Source organism: Cupressus sempervirens, chromosome 5 (genome assembly GCF_028749045.1).
Source record: "Cupressus sempervirens isolate cs-2001-9-10 chromosome 5, ASM2874904v1, whole genome shotgun sequence".
Taxonomy (NCBI): domain Eukaryota; kingdom Viridiplantae; phylum Streptophyta; class Pinopsida; order Cupressales; family Cupressaceae; genus Cupressus; species Cupressus sempervirens.
This window is the reverse complement of record NC_143122.1, coordinates 592395847-592410796: the sequence shown is the minus strand read 5'-3', so window position 1 is coordinate 592410796 and position 14950 is coordinate 592395847. Positions and strand designations below refer to the sequence as shown.

Sequence of the window (14950 nt, the reverse complement as noted above, 5' to 3'; positions counted from 1 at the left end):
TAAAAAGCATCATCATTTTTGTCTCCACGAGTCTAGATATTTTTGTATTGGGAAACTCTAGAGGTGCATGGTATTAAAATACTCTAGAAGGAGAAATAGTTTTCATATTATCACAAAACTTAATTATAAAATTACTAACAATTATTAAAGTGAGTAATGTGGGGTGTTAATCTCTTTTGTATTTTTTGGTGTTTGTACATTAGTTGAAGGGAGGTGGGAAAGAATCTAGGATACAACTTGACTAGAGTGCTTCCACTTTGTTTAATTGTTACTTGTGCAATATTTTTTTTTGGATGCTGCATGCAAGTTAAAATAAAACGATATCATGATATTAGAGTCAAATTATTGATCTGCAACAACATTCATGACACCCTCTCTACAACATTTAGTAACAGTTTGACATTTTTTAATGTTTCTTTTGTGATTCCTATGTGGAAAAAGTGGATTGTAGATGTACAATGATATGGTGATTTTCTTCCACTGTGGTAACAATGCCAATGTCAACTTTAGAAGAAAGGAAGTCAAATGAAACAATGATGTTCCTTTCAAGTCATTTGATTGTACATTTTAATTATGAAATGTTTAATGATGCACGAACATAAGAACATATTACTCACTTATGATTATACCTTATGGACTAGCAAAAAATATTGAAGGGAAATGAGTTTCTTATCTAAATTTGTAGACCGATGTACATGTAAAGGAGTTTTTTGTTTATAACCTCTTTAATGCCATGTAAAATAGGGTACATAAATTTTTCCAAAATCTTTTTGCATGAGTCAAGGGGGATCGAAAGGGGCAAAACCTTGTCATTTCTAAAATCCAATCATTTACAAAAAGACAAATCTTGCACAATTTTTGTTTCTTTAAAGATGATGATGTGATGCGATGTTTGAATCAACTGAAGGAGTTAAAAAGGACTCAAAATGAGCACACAAAGTGACAATTTTTGGACGTGCAACAAGAGAAAATAATTTATTACGATGAAAGTTGCTTCAAATTTTATTGAACACACATGGCCAGGGTTTTCTAACAACTTCCATCATGACCCAAATCATTTTTCACAAACTAGACATGCAATTAGAAGACACCAAATACATGACAAATGATGGTGGTAATTAGACTTCTTCTCTTCCTCCTCCTCCTTCTCCTTTGTCTCCCCCTCCCTCTCCTCCCCCCGCTTCCCCCTCCTCCTCCTTCTCCTCCTCTCTTTTGCTTCTTCTTCTTCGTCTCCTTCTCTCCCCCCCTCCTCCCCCTCCTCCCTATCTTCCTCCTCCTCCCCCTCCTCCTCCTCCTTATTCTTCTTCTTCTTCTTCGATAATTAGAAGATGCCAAATACATGACAAATGATGAGGTTATTACAACTCACATCCAATGATATACACATCAAATACTCATATTTTTCTACTCTCTCTCTCTCTCTCTCTCTCTCTCTCTCTCTCTCTCTCTCTCTCTCTCTCTCTCTCTCTCTCTCTCTCCCCCTCCTCCTTCTCATTATCTTCCTTCTACTTCTTCTTTGTTATCTTCTCTATTTTTTTCCCTCGTCTGGACCCTCCTCTTTCTCATACTTCTCCTTGTCTTCCTCCCCCTCTCTTCTTTCTTCTTCTTCCCCTCCTCCTCCTCCTCCTCCTTTGTCCTATTCTTATTCTTCTTCTACTCCTACTTCCTCTCCTCCTCTTACTCCTACTTCTCATTCTCTTCCTTCTACTTCTTCTTTTGCCTCTTCTCTTTATTTTTTCTTCGTCCTATCCTCGTCCTCATCCTCCTCTTTCTCATACTTCTCCTTCTCCTTTTCCTTGTCTTCATCCTCTCCTCTTTCTTATTCCTCCTCCTCCTCCCTCTCCCTCTCCCTCTCTCTCTCTTGATGATTTTTTCTTTTTACCTTAAAAATTTAGTAATATTGATTCTTATATTCAACAAAATAGAAGCTATCCACGATAATGTGTATTAAATTTTATTTATTTATTTAATGATAAATATAGAAATTATTAGTTATATTATTAAACATATAAGACATATACATACATGCATACACACATACATACACACACACACACACACACACATACATACATATGAATTCATATTTTTTTCTTTGTATATATATATATATATATATTGATATTAAGTTTACCATTTATATTATTAAACATAGATGACACACAAACAAATTTGTATGCCTTTCAAATAGGCAAATATGTATTGGTATTGACTACCCACAATATTTTACCCGTTGAGAGTTTTTTTGGGTTAATTGACGCTCTTTCCCATATAGGTACATTCCATCACATATTAAATTGTATAATAATTAGGAATTTCACCTTTGTGTGTAATGAACACACGAAGAAGTATGAATGATCAATTATACAAACTTTTGATCATAAAATGAAAGTCTTCCAAATTTATTGAATATGGGAGAGTTTTAATTATAAATTCCATGATAAATCTTGATTCACAGAGGCCTATTTGTCTTCACTGCGAGATTACCATTTGTAAGAGCAATAAAAAATTATACATTTTGTAAAGCTAATTTTTATTAATTAAAAAAAAGAAAATTATTAGACATGGTAAAATCATGACAATTGTTTTGATATATTTTTGTTTGATTAAAATTTGTTATTTTCAAATGTAATTCAATTTTTTAAAAAGTCACATTTATGTAGTTCAATTTGTTTATTTAATTAAGGTTCATGTAAATCTATTTTAATTGTTAAATTTTTACTATCTAATTAGAATTTAAATATAACTAACAGAAAGGAAATATGTAAAATAGGAGGGGATATGTAATGACATACCATCATAAGAAGGTGGAGGAAAGAAAACTCTCATGAATTATTAAAAGCTATAGCTCAAGTGACTGTGATGGAATCAATCGATTCTCAAATGATTTATCCTTTCCTTCTTGTCACCATTTTCCCTTACAATTATCTTGATAAGTTTTAATAAGTTTCTATTTTATTCTTAAGGACTAACCCCTTTAATATAAAAAACTACTACTTCGAAGCCAAGCAACCTATTTAAAAAGCTCTTCATTTTTCACCATTGAACACCTATTGCAAACTTTTTCCCATTTAAGAGAATATATTTTAGCATAAGAATAATAAATAAAATGATTTATGCTTTTCTTCTTGTTAGCATAGTTAATGAGCTTAGATGTGAAAATATGTGTTGATATCTTTACCCTTTTCATAAATTATAAACCTTTCACAATTTTATTTTACTTTAAACTAAGTTGTTCAAAAACAATATTTAGTTGTGCAAGAATCTTTTCCCTTGCAATTATCTCGATAAGTTTTAATAAGTTTCTATTTTTATTCTTATGTCGATAAGTTTTAATAAGTTTCCATTTTATTCTTAAGGACCAACCCCTTTAATATCAAAATCAACTACTTCAAAGCCAAGCAACCTATTAAAAAAGCTCTCTCCATTTTTCACTATTGGACACCTATTGTAAACTTTTTCTCAATTGAATGAGAATAGATTTTAACATAAGAAAAATAAATAAAATAATTTATCCTTTTCTTCTTTTTAGCATAGTTAATGGGCTTAGATGTGAAAATAAGCACCCATATCTTTACCCTTTTCATAAATTATAAAGCTTTCACAATTTTATTTTACTTTAAAATAAATTGTTCGAAAACAATATTTATTTGTGCAAGAATCTTTTTCCTTACAATTATCTCGTTAAATTTTAATAAGTTTCTATTTTATTCTTATCTTGATAAGTTTTAATAGGTTTCTATTTTATTCTTAAGGACCAATCCCTTTAATATAAAAAACAACTACTTCAAAGCCAAGCAACCTATTAAAAAAGATCTCTCCATTTTTCACACACCTATTACAAACTTTTTTTCAATCGAATGAGAATAGATTTTAACATAAGAATAATAGTAAATAATAATAATACATCTAAACTCATTCAACCGACTATTCTGTGGTACCTATAGGAACAAGAGACGTAATGCATCAAAGTTCTTACCAATAATTGAAAAAGAAGGAAAATATAGATTTATAGATAGAAAGAAAGGATATAAAAAGATAGTAAAAGAGAGAATGATATGCTATAATAAGAAAAAGTAAAGATAGAATGATAGAGAGAGTTGAAGGGAATTTTAAAAATATAAGTAATTATATTATTTTAAGAAATATAAAAATAATAATAGAAATTGTATTATATGAATGCATCACTTATTTCTACCAATTCAATTTATAAGTTTAAACATTTAACTTTAAAAAATAATTTGTTGATTATTTAATTCAAACTACCAAAATATCTAGTAAGTCTTGAGGGGTAGTATTAGTTTTACAATTTGTAAAATAGTATAACCAAAATTAGAGCAAGATTGTAAAATAATACCTAATAAAACATAACATAAAGTTAAAGAAACATTTTACAATTGACAAAAATAAATATCAATGTAAAAATAAGAAATATAAATCATTTAACTTGAACTTAGTATGAAAAATAAATCGTAATAATTAATATTGATTAAACATTATTTTTGTCTAAAGTGGTGTGAGGCGAAAGATAAAAATATTACTTTTCTAAAATCTAATCAACTTGTCACAAATGTGGAAAAGATAAAATTGTAATTAATGCATCTATTAAAATGATAGATGTTAGAGTCGTTAAAAAAAGAAATTTGTATTTTTGTTAAAGAAAATTAAATAGTTGAATTTTTTTGCCTAAAAAAATAGTGTTGTCCAATAGAATGAATGAAAAATATGATTTCTAAAATAATAATAAAATTAGGAAAAGATATAAACATTTGTAATTTCTTTTAATCTTTTAATCTATAAAATAATAATAAAATTAGAAAAAATATAAAAATTTGTAATTTCTTTTAAAATTAAAAATCCTATAAATTGATTGGTTAATTGAATTGGATGAAAATAATACTAAACTAATCTTAATAATAATGAATAATCCGAATAATAATGAAAAATAATAATTTGAGATTTTTAATAATTTATAAAATGATTGAAAATTGACTTATTCCCGCCCTGTGTACAGATCATTAGTTTCTGCCTTTGGCAGATAACTATTGTTTTCTTTTAGTCCAGTTTACTATTAGCTACACCAATCAAGTTTTGAATTGATTTAAGCCTTTGTCATATTTACAATGTTTGCTAATTTCATTGCATTTAATAAATTATAATATTATTAGTTATTTGCAATTTGATTACCGTTGAAACAAAAAAACAATGAAAAAATTAATTTCAGTGTTGAAAAAATAAGTGAAATTAGAGATTGCCTTTTACAAGTCATTCAATAAGCAATAAATTTCATGTACTACTGTCAGGTTCCATTAACGTCTGACAGGCTTCTTACATGGGTTGGTTTTGTGTAGATTTTTCCAAACTTTGTTTCATTTTTATTTATCTGCTTTTTGCTTTATGTGAGCTTTTTGGAATGCCTGGTATTTTTCGCATGCAGTTCTGTTGATCTCTTGCTTGCCTTCCACCATTTGTGGGTTGTCTCCGTTGGCTGTTTGCATAACATTTGTAGCATTGACAACAGGTAGTGACGCATTATTGTTTTTTAAATGGATGCAGTCGAATACATATGTCGTGGAAGGGTTTTTGTTTGCAGTATTGTTGTTTGCTTGCTTTGTTCTGCAGAATCGTTTACATTTCTGGGTTGTTTGTTTGGTTTGTAGTGCTACAGATGAGCAAGTCGTATGTGGTTTTATCCAAAAGCTTATTTGATTTTTTTTTTACCACGTAATTGAATACCGAATGATATTACCGCAGAAACATTTGAAGGATGTGCGGGAGAGCTCGGTGTACGTTAAGGCCGGAGGATGTTCCCAAAGCATGTGGCTTTCAACACTCCCTCCCCATTTTCAATGCTGAACTGTATTCCCTCTACTTATATCTCTTCTCTCGGCAACATTTTCTTTATTTTGTTCTACGAATTACTCCAATTTGAACACATGGTGCATACTTTGGCCTAAATGCCAATTATTATTTAGTATAACGGTTTTAACATGTTCTAGTTACAGGTAAAACGAATCGCACTGGGAAGTGAAGGTGGTCCTTTTTATCGTAGCATGTTGTAGATTACTCCACCGTGTATTTGCGAGGTTAAATGTATGAGTCTTGAAGTGTAGGAGGTTTAAACAAAAGTCTCTGCCATAAAATTTTCATGGACGACTAGTTTCAGCTAACCACAACTGAAATTTCTGCGGTTTTAGACTATTCTAAATTGCTTTTTACATACAATAGAGTATCCATTTTTGAGGAACCTTCTAGTCAGTGACACATGACTTTTACCAGACCTATTGTGTTGGGTTATGGTTTATGCCACATTTAGCTTCTTGATGTAGTAATTGCTCAGTTTTAACACTTTGTCACGTCTCTTGGGAATTTCTTTTAATCATGGTGCTAACCATGATGGCGATAAAATTCAGGTAAATATTTAGTCACGATGAGCACACTAGTTCTCTCGTTTTGATATGTAGGTGATTTGGCTCCAGGTCATGAAAAATACCCATTTGTGGCACATGGTTCCATGTAAAGAATTGCCTTTTTGAGTGTGCTTAAGTATATGTATTGTTGACACTTTGACATAAGTGAGCTACTTTAGTCTATTGGCATCTTTATCAATCAGCTTTCTCCATTTCCGCGCCTCTAAAATGTCCATCCTGATCTTTTTCCTTAGAAGGAGGTGATCAGTAGAGCTTTTGGAGAGGATTTGGGTCATCGAGCTTCTCTCTTGTAGCCTTCTAGTTCAAGGATGCTTCTCAAGGCCAAACATTTTCTTTGAATTGTGAAACATGCTATTATTGGGCCTAGGCATCTCTAGTATGGCAACATTTTGGCCAGTTGAAAGTGTGCTGTCACCATTCACCAACTTAGAGAAACAGCCATATTTCATGATGATAGCTTTTGTTGCTTTATTTACGTAATAGAAAACACAAAACAATTTGTGTTTAGATATTTGTATCTATATCCACTATAGGATATACCTCCATCATAGTTGAAAAACTCGGACTCAACAATGACCTAATTCGCCCAAATTTTTTAAAGATTCAAGGTTTGCCAAAAAACTCTAGAGAACATTGACAATAACTTAGCAAATTTATCAAACATTTTAAAATACATAATTTTAAAAAAATATTCTTATATGACTAGAGATCCCACTAACTAGTGGGCATTTGGGAGTGGAGACCCTAAAGTGTTTATGGGGCACCAATGATAAGTTGCCTAAGCTGTTAGATGTGAGATAAACTCAACAATAGAAGGGATACAATTATTTGTGGACAAGCTTTTAAGGAAAAATGATTATTTTTTTGCACTTGATTGCCTGTTTTTCAAGCAAAAATTGCTGCAAGTTTTATACAAACTCATCGGAAAATTATTGGGCGAGTGGCAGGTCAGGTGAAGGGGGCCACATGTACTCGCGTTTTTTTTAAAACTATGCCTCCATCCATTAGGGATTCAAGGTGTGCTACCACCATTCACAAGCATAGGGATTCAAGGTGTGCTACCACCATTCACAAGCATAGACAAACGACCTGTCATGTCCTCTTCTTGAAATAGGATTAAATAATAAACAATTATTATTAAGTAAAAAAGGATAATAGAATAATATAAAAAATAATTAAATATTAGTTAAGCTAAACAAAAGGCCTATTGATGAATAGCATCGTTCAGATAAATTTATAATATAATCTCCCTTGATCTGCTGATAACATACTTGCATATATATACTAATTCATCCTTGCTTATATTAATACATCCACACAAATATGTTATCCAGATCATTATATTATCATCCTCTGATTTCTTATCATATCTCCAAGTATATATGCGATCTGCTTTGCAGTTTTTTTGTTACCTAGTAATGATCACATGATCGGGTATGTGCAAATTAAGTCTGAGTATTACCTTATCAGATCGATGATTGTTATAGAGGCTTGTTTGTTTAACAAACTAATTAGTAATCACCAATTGGTAATCGGTCTAACTTGCTTTGATTCGGTGCCAAGATAGAGGCATGTATTGTGTGGACATGTCTTCTCTTTGAGGAGACACGTCCACCCAGTTGTCCCTTTTCATTTCATATATATACCTATACCTGATCGGGCCAAAGAGCATAGAAATCGACTAATACTCTGCCCTACCTTGAGTTATAATACCAGTATTGAATATAAATAAAATTGGAGATTGATCAAAACCTTCATATTCAGATCTGAACCTGCAATTATCAATTCGGAGATTATTAATTATACAATTATGCAATCAAAACCATATAATATGATATAAATTTAATTGCATTGACAAGGTCAAATGGCATGACTGGAAAAGTTGTGTCTCTATTAAATGAGTGTATAAAGAGGAGGGATGTGAACTTCATTTGAGAAAAAGGGAAGGAGGAAGAAAGTGTAGGGCATAAGAGTTGGAGGTATTTAAGGAAAGGAAAAGGAAGAAAATAAGGAAGTGAGTTTCAGAACCTGATGGGTTGTGACTCTTTGAAAGGGTTATGGCTCTTTGGATGGGTTGCAATTATGAAGGTTTGTTACTCTTCGAAAGGGTTCTGACTCTTTGGAACAGTTGTAATTCTGAAGGGTTGTGCTCTTCGGAAGGTTGGTAATTATGAAGCGTTGTGACTGTTTGGAAGGAAGACAGCTATGAAGTGTCACGATTCTTGCCAAAAGGCAGACATGATGGATGGATGTGACCTCTTGTTCACATGGAAAGATATAAAGGAGAGGAAAGATCAAATGGAATGAGAACAAAGGAGTAGAGGATATAGAGCTGATTGAGAGCAGAAGTATAAGGGGGGATCTGAAATAAGGATTGAGAAGGAAACAAGAAAATAAGAAGAGGATATGCATTTTAAATGGGATATTTGTAGATTTGAAACGTAGTAAAGACAGATTTGGTAAGTGATAGAGGGATAAATAGTACATAAAGAGTGAGAGGGGCAATGGTTGTTGTCTAACAGATTTATGTTTTCATAATCAAAGGGTTTGGCCTTTTCATAAGGGCATTAACAAATGAAAGGGTGTGACTTAGGATTATCTTGCTAAAAGGTATTTTAGTTAGAAAAGTTATATGTCTAATCATCTTATTGTTAGAACGATGTAGAATAACTGAGAGGGAGGCAGGGGGTGGGGGGGCTGAATCAGTTATCCTCAGGTCCAGATGTACCAATTAAACTTTCAAGCTCTTCAAACAACTTAGATCTAATATCTAATCCACTCAATTTCTATAGCAATTTATTAGTAAGATAAACTTGGAGTCCACTATACCAATAATAACAGACTTGTAGAATGTAGAACATTAACAGTAAACATCTCAAATAACATCCACACAAGTAAGACACTAGGATTTAATACAGAAACCCAATTTGGGAAAACCCACCAGCGACATTTCACCAATTTTTCACTCTTATGAAATGAACTCTGTTAGGAGCCAACCTTGTTAAAGGTTACAATACACACTATTAGGTGTGACTTTGTTAAAGGATTTAATCACTCTGTTAAGAGTGGCTTGGTTAGAGGACTTGAGAACATTCCATTAGAATGTCACCTTGATTAAAGGATTTACAAATGATTGTTAGTTCAACCTTGATTAAAAGATTTTAACTGATACAATAGTTAGAAAGTAACAATAGGTTGATTTTAGTAAATACAATTCATTTTGCAAATACAAATCACAATTTGGTTCAATAACTAACTCATTGACTGGCCTTCATTATCATCTCCATTATTGATTCGCATGGGAACCCTCCAAGCAATCGCTCTTCACCTCAACACTTTACTGTTCAACATTTTTGCTCAAGTTTGCTAATCAATGTAATCAACAATTGCTTTATCCTTTTCAGGTCTGCTAACCTCTCTAGATTAATCCTTATGCCTTCTTAAATAGGTAGTTTGATCTTTTGCCGCTTAAACACCGTCGTTGATCTTAGGTTTAGGTTAGCTTCATCAAATCCTTCTATCTTTTTGTTTCATCCTTTTCCTTTTAGAAACATCTCAAAACTTCTCTTTGAATCCATGCATAGAAACACTCAAACATGGTTTTCCTTGCATTAAATGTTCCAGCTCATCAATCCTTATCTTCAAAACACTTTATATATTTCAATAATTCAGCTTTGTCGGCCAAGAATCTCAATTCCTTCACAAACTAACAATGCTGACACTCGGCCAAAATTGTTTTCCTTGGCCTCAATCATCACTAGATAACTTGGTCATCACTGTCTTTCCTCGCTCGGCTTGCACTATCTTTGCTTGGTCTTTTTATTGGCACTCGGTCCGACTTTTTGTGATACTCTGATTTTATTGGCGCTCTGTCTACGCTGAATTTGCTCGGCTTCTACTGTTCACTCGGTTGACACTAGCATAGCTTGACTTCAACAATAAGTTCCTTAATCTTATGCTTTGAAGCTCAGTTAAGCCTATGTATTAGTTCCTTTAGTGATCATCTCTTCTAAGCTTTAACACAACTATGTTCTCCAATTAGTGTTATGATTAAATAACACATTATCTTGTCAAAGTCCAACTGATCAAGTGCCTATTGTAATTCCACATAACTCAACCTTTCGACAGGTCCTCTTGTTATCTCTTCTTCTCAAATCCTCTTCATAAATCATCTTGATATGACACTCTACTTAGGCAGCAACTGTCTCACCAACAGGGTTTGACATCAATGACAACATAACAATTGTTTCAATTGTAGTTTCCAACACTTACAATTCTTATTTTAACGGAATTTGTGATTTTAGGGAAAAAAATTAGGGCAATCCCAAAAAGGGGACATTATGTTGAGTAACATGGATCTTTTTTGCAAATGTAATAATATGGCCATTGTAATTGATGTATTCCAAATGCAAATTTGGATCTCATATAAATGTGAGAGGAGGAGACATGTCTCATTCATGAGACATGTCTCCAAGGTTTAATCATTATTTAATTAATATATATTTTATACTAATAATTTGTATTTTATATATATATATATTATAGTATACAAAATATACATTATATTATATATAATACATATATATATATATATATATATATATATATATATATATATGTATATGTATAATATATATTTATATATATATGTATTATATATAATATAATGTATATTTTGTATACTATATATATATATATATATATATTACATGAATACATATATATAGAAAATGATGATATACAAATGACAACAATGTATCTTAGATTGAATTTATCCAACTGAAGCTACAACTTTAACACTCCCTCTTAGCTAGGGAGGATTTGTAGAACACCTTGTGCTCTTAAGTATATGAAGAGACATCGTCACAATATGATATTTGTAGAATGACATATATAAGGATATCAACATAAATCCATCGACACACACATATATATCAACATATATTACATATGAAATTTGCTTCAATTCACTATGAGGCTAAAATAATCTCAACACTCCCTCTTTAGCAAGGAGAGAATTACAACACTTAGAATACAAGATTTGAATACCACCTTAAGTGTGGTCTATGATAGATTTAAGTTATGGTATCTAGCAAGATTTAAGTTATATATAATACATATATATATATATATATTAATATATGTATATGTATAATATATATTTATATATATATGTATTATATATAATATAATGTATATTTTGTATACTATATATATATATATATATATTACATGAATACATATATATAGAAAATGATGATATACAAATGACAACAATGTATCTTAGATTGAATTTATCCAACTGAAGCTACAACTTTAACACTCCCTCTTAGCTAGGGAGGATTTGTAGAACACCTTGTGCTCTTAAGTATATGAAGAGACATCGTCACAATATGATATTTGTAGAATGACATATATAAGGATATCAACATAAATCCATCAACACACACATATATATCAACATATATTACATATGAAATTTGCTTCAATTCACTATGAGGCTAAAATAATCTCAACACTCCCTCTTTAGCAAGGAGAGAATTACAACACTTAGAATACAAGATTTGAATACCACCTTAAGTGTGGTCTATGATAGATTTAAGTTATGGTATCTAGCAAGATCCAGGCCCGAAGAACCCTAACAAATTGATTTTCATGGTCTCCGGCAACATCCGGCTCGAAGAACCGTGATAATACTTGCTCCAACACATTTTAGTTATCATGATTTCCAACACTCAACTTAATGAAGTTTGCCATGATTTGTCATGATAACAGGTCTACCATTTATAAGATTGTCACCTTACAATGGTTACCTTCTGTTTATAAATACCAATGAAAGATTGTCACTTTTCATTACATATCATATTTGAAATAGTAACCACCATGAACACAGTTAAAGGGTGGTGCAAAGGCTTTCACCATGATTTTCTCTCATAGAGAAGAATGTATCACAAGGAGTTTCACTTAGAACTTCTCGTTATAGAGAAGATATCATTCACAAAGTATTGCACCTCAAAAATTCTCCCTTTGAATAATGATCTTGGGAAGTCAGGTCATCTAGTTACTCCATTAGAAACTCTCTTCACCCAAGGATGGCTTTCGAACTCCCTCTAAATCTGATATCAATCTTCCAACTTTCTGGTGATAAGTCAATATTTCATGATGCACTCAAGCGTAGGCCCATCAAAATCATGCAGTCACACATATATATTTCTAGACTCCCTCTAAGTATTGATCTTCTAAGCTCTTGCATTGCCTTCAAAGAAGTGTCATACTCCCTCTTAATGTAGAAGGATGCTCATAATTTCAATCATCAAGGATATTTGCTTCAAGAGCCTCACTTTATCCAGCCTAATCACAACATCTTTTTAAGCTGTTTTCATCAGCTGCCTAGTGTGTCATTCTTTTTTTCCTGCAAGATCAACTTCAGATACAAAGGAAAAGATCAAGGCAAACAACTCTTATACTACATATGAAATACAATTAGGAGACAAACTACAATGAGTAGATAAACTTGAAGATAAGAGTACTTATCTCCACATGAAGACTGGCAGAAAATCTCCTTTCTATGGATGGTTCAAGTGGGAATGGAACATTTGTTACTAATCTCCCCCATAATGTACAATTCCCACTTGTTCTTTGTACACCAGCCTTCTTGAGCTTTGAACTGATCATACTATGTATTTAAATTTCATTGTATCAAACAGATGCTTTTACACCTTTGTATGTATATTTCAGCGAGCCTTCTCACATATAGTTGCTGTGTTTGATAAAGTTGAGTCCGGCCAGAGACAACCAGAGAAAATATGACCTTTTATCCTCTGATTCGCATAATTATGCATTGCTAGCACAGAATGTCCATTTTTCTTTATATATCTTGCCCCTTTTTCTTTATGCTTCCATGCAAATAGATAAAGATGATAGCTTTTAATTATAGAGACGAGTGGATTGGTCAATACAAAAATATTTCCTTGAAGACAAATCTCCTTTGATTGATTTCCATGAATTTGTACTAGGATAAGACTTAGAGGACGGGTCGCTGCAAATTTCTTGGATGACGATGTTTCCTTAGCCTTCATCATTTGAAATGTATTGAAAACTGTAGAACAATCCATAATATTGAACTTGGGCCCAAAAAGAAGTTCATGACATAGATTGAATACTCCAACATATAAATATTTTGAATTTAAGAACTTGGCCATAATATAATGCAATATCTTCAACCAGTATTCTAATTTTTTTTTACTGCCTCTAATCAATGATCACATTGTGCCACTTGTCATGCATCAATATACTTTGAATCACAAGTATACTGATACCCATCCAAATTTAGCTTTACTACATTTCCATCAAATTATTTCTCCCCAGAACTCTATGCACTTATGAATTTCCATCATATACTTATCCACAGGGGATTATTTGTTGTGCCAACTGTATGGCTGATTGATTCCTCCAATTTATGTTTGAGGGAACCTCCCAAATCATGTTTGATGAGTATCATCCGAGTATTGCTGACTTACCAACAAAGTGTATACACTACTTCTGTACATTTTATTTTTTTATTAAATTAATGTTGATCCTCAATATCGAGTCATATACTAAAGTTTCATAATTTTGCTGACTATTTCTCCTTTAATCTGTCATTTTAATGCTTCCATTATTGAATAATTTTTGGAGATTAGATAATTTCTGATTGTCCTCAAGTTCTTAAGTTTGTAGATTGGGGCAATAGTGAGTTGAGATTGATTTGCGATATATCATGTCGCAAAGAGCCACTTAATGTGGTATTACGGTTACCTATACCAAGAGTACCATGACTATCTTCCTTAAGCTGTGTATCTTCTCACGCTAATTCCTTTCATTAGTATTCCTTTCCTTAAGTCGTATATATGTTCAGGTCCACGCGTTGGTCATTTATTTATATATTTTAATAATCTGCAGAGGTAATGCTTAATATCTTGTGTTGATGTGTATTTTTGCAGACCTTAATAGTTTGCACAAGTCATGCTGATCATCCTAGGCTTGATTCCTTATTGCTCTTGCCTTGTCTAGACTGCAGATGCTTATTTTATTTTTGTTTTACCTCCTGTCAATCTATTTCTCCATTCAAAGTTGTCTTCACTGGTAAGAAGGAGCTCTATGATATTTGGCGGGAAGGCTAAAGTATAATTCATTGTTCTTCTATTTGTTTACATAGAGTTTGTATATGCGGCCACACTAATAGGATATATTCACTCAGATCATAACTAGGTGTTACCGTCTATATCACTCTTAAAGAATAGTGCTCTTATAGAGCCTAAACCCAATGTATCCTTGCAGTAGAAATCTGCGTTAATTAGATGATGATTTTCATTAGCATAGGGAGTAACCAAAGTCAGGACACCAACCATTTAAACTCAATATAAAGTGCGACGGTGATGCTACTATTTATGGTGACATTCCCTATTGGAAGTTTGGAAACAAATGTATGAATTTGTAATGTCTCTTAAGCTTTACTGTTGTTTATATCAATGGCACAT

General features: G+C 32.1%; 1 protein-coding gene across 3 annotated transcripts in view; it reads left to right on the top strand.

Annotated features, from left to right (window-relative positions):
- Positions 1–5200: 5200 nt before the first annotated feature.
- The window catches only part of LOC149557319 (uncharacterized), a 202974-nt gene continuing 193224 nt past the window's right edge, over positions 5201–14950 (top strand). The window contains exons 1-3 of one of the 3 annotated variants that reach the window (XM_089831999.1): positions 5281–5336; positions 5438–5521; positions 5755–5859. In XM_089831999.1, coding sequence (XP_089688125.1) covers positions 5768–5859 — 92 coding nt within the window. In that variant the 5' untranslated portion in view covers positions 5281–5336; positions 5438–5521; positions 5755–5767. Of the gene's footprint in view, positions 5337–5383; positions 5522–5754; positions 5860–14950 lie in introns of those variants that run through there. The other 2 variants (XM_089832001.1, XM_089831998.1) reach the window with 2 other exon arrangements.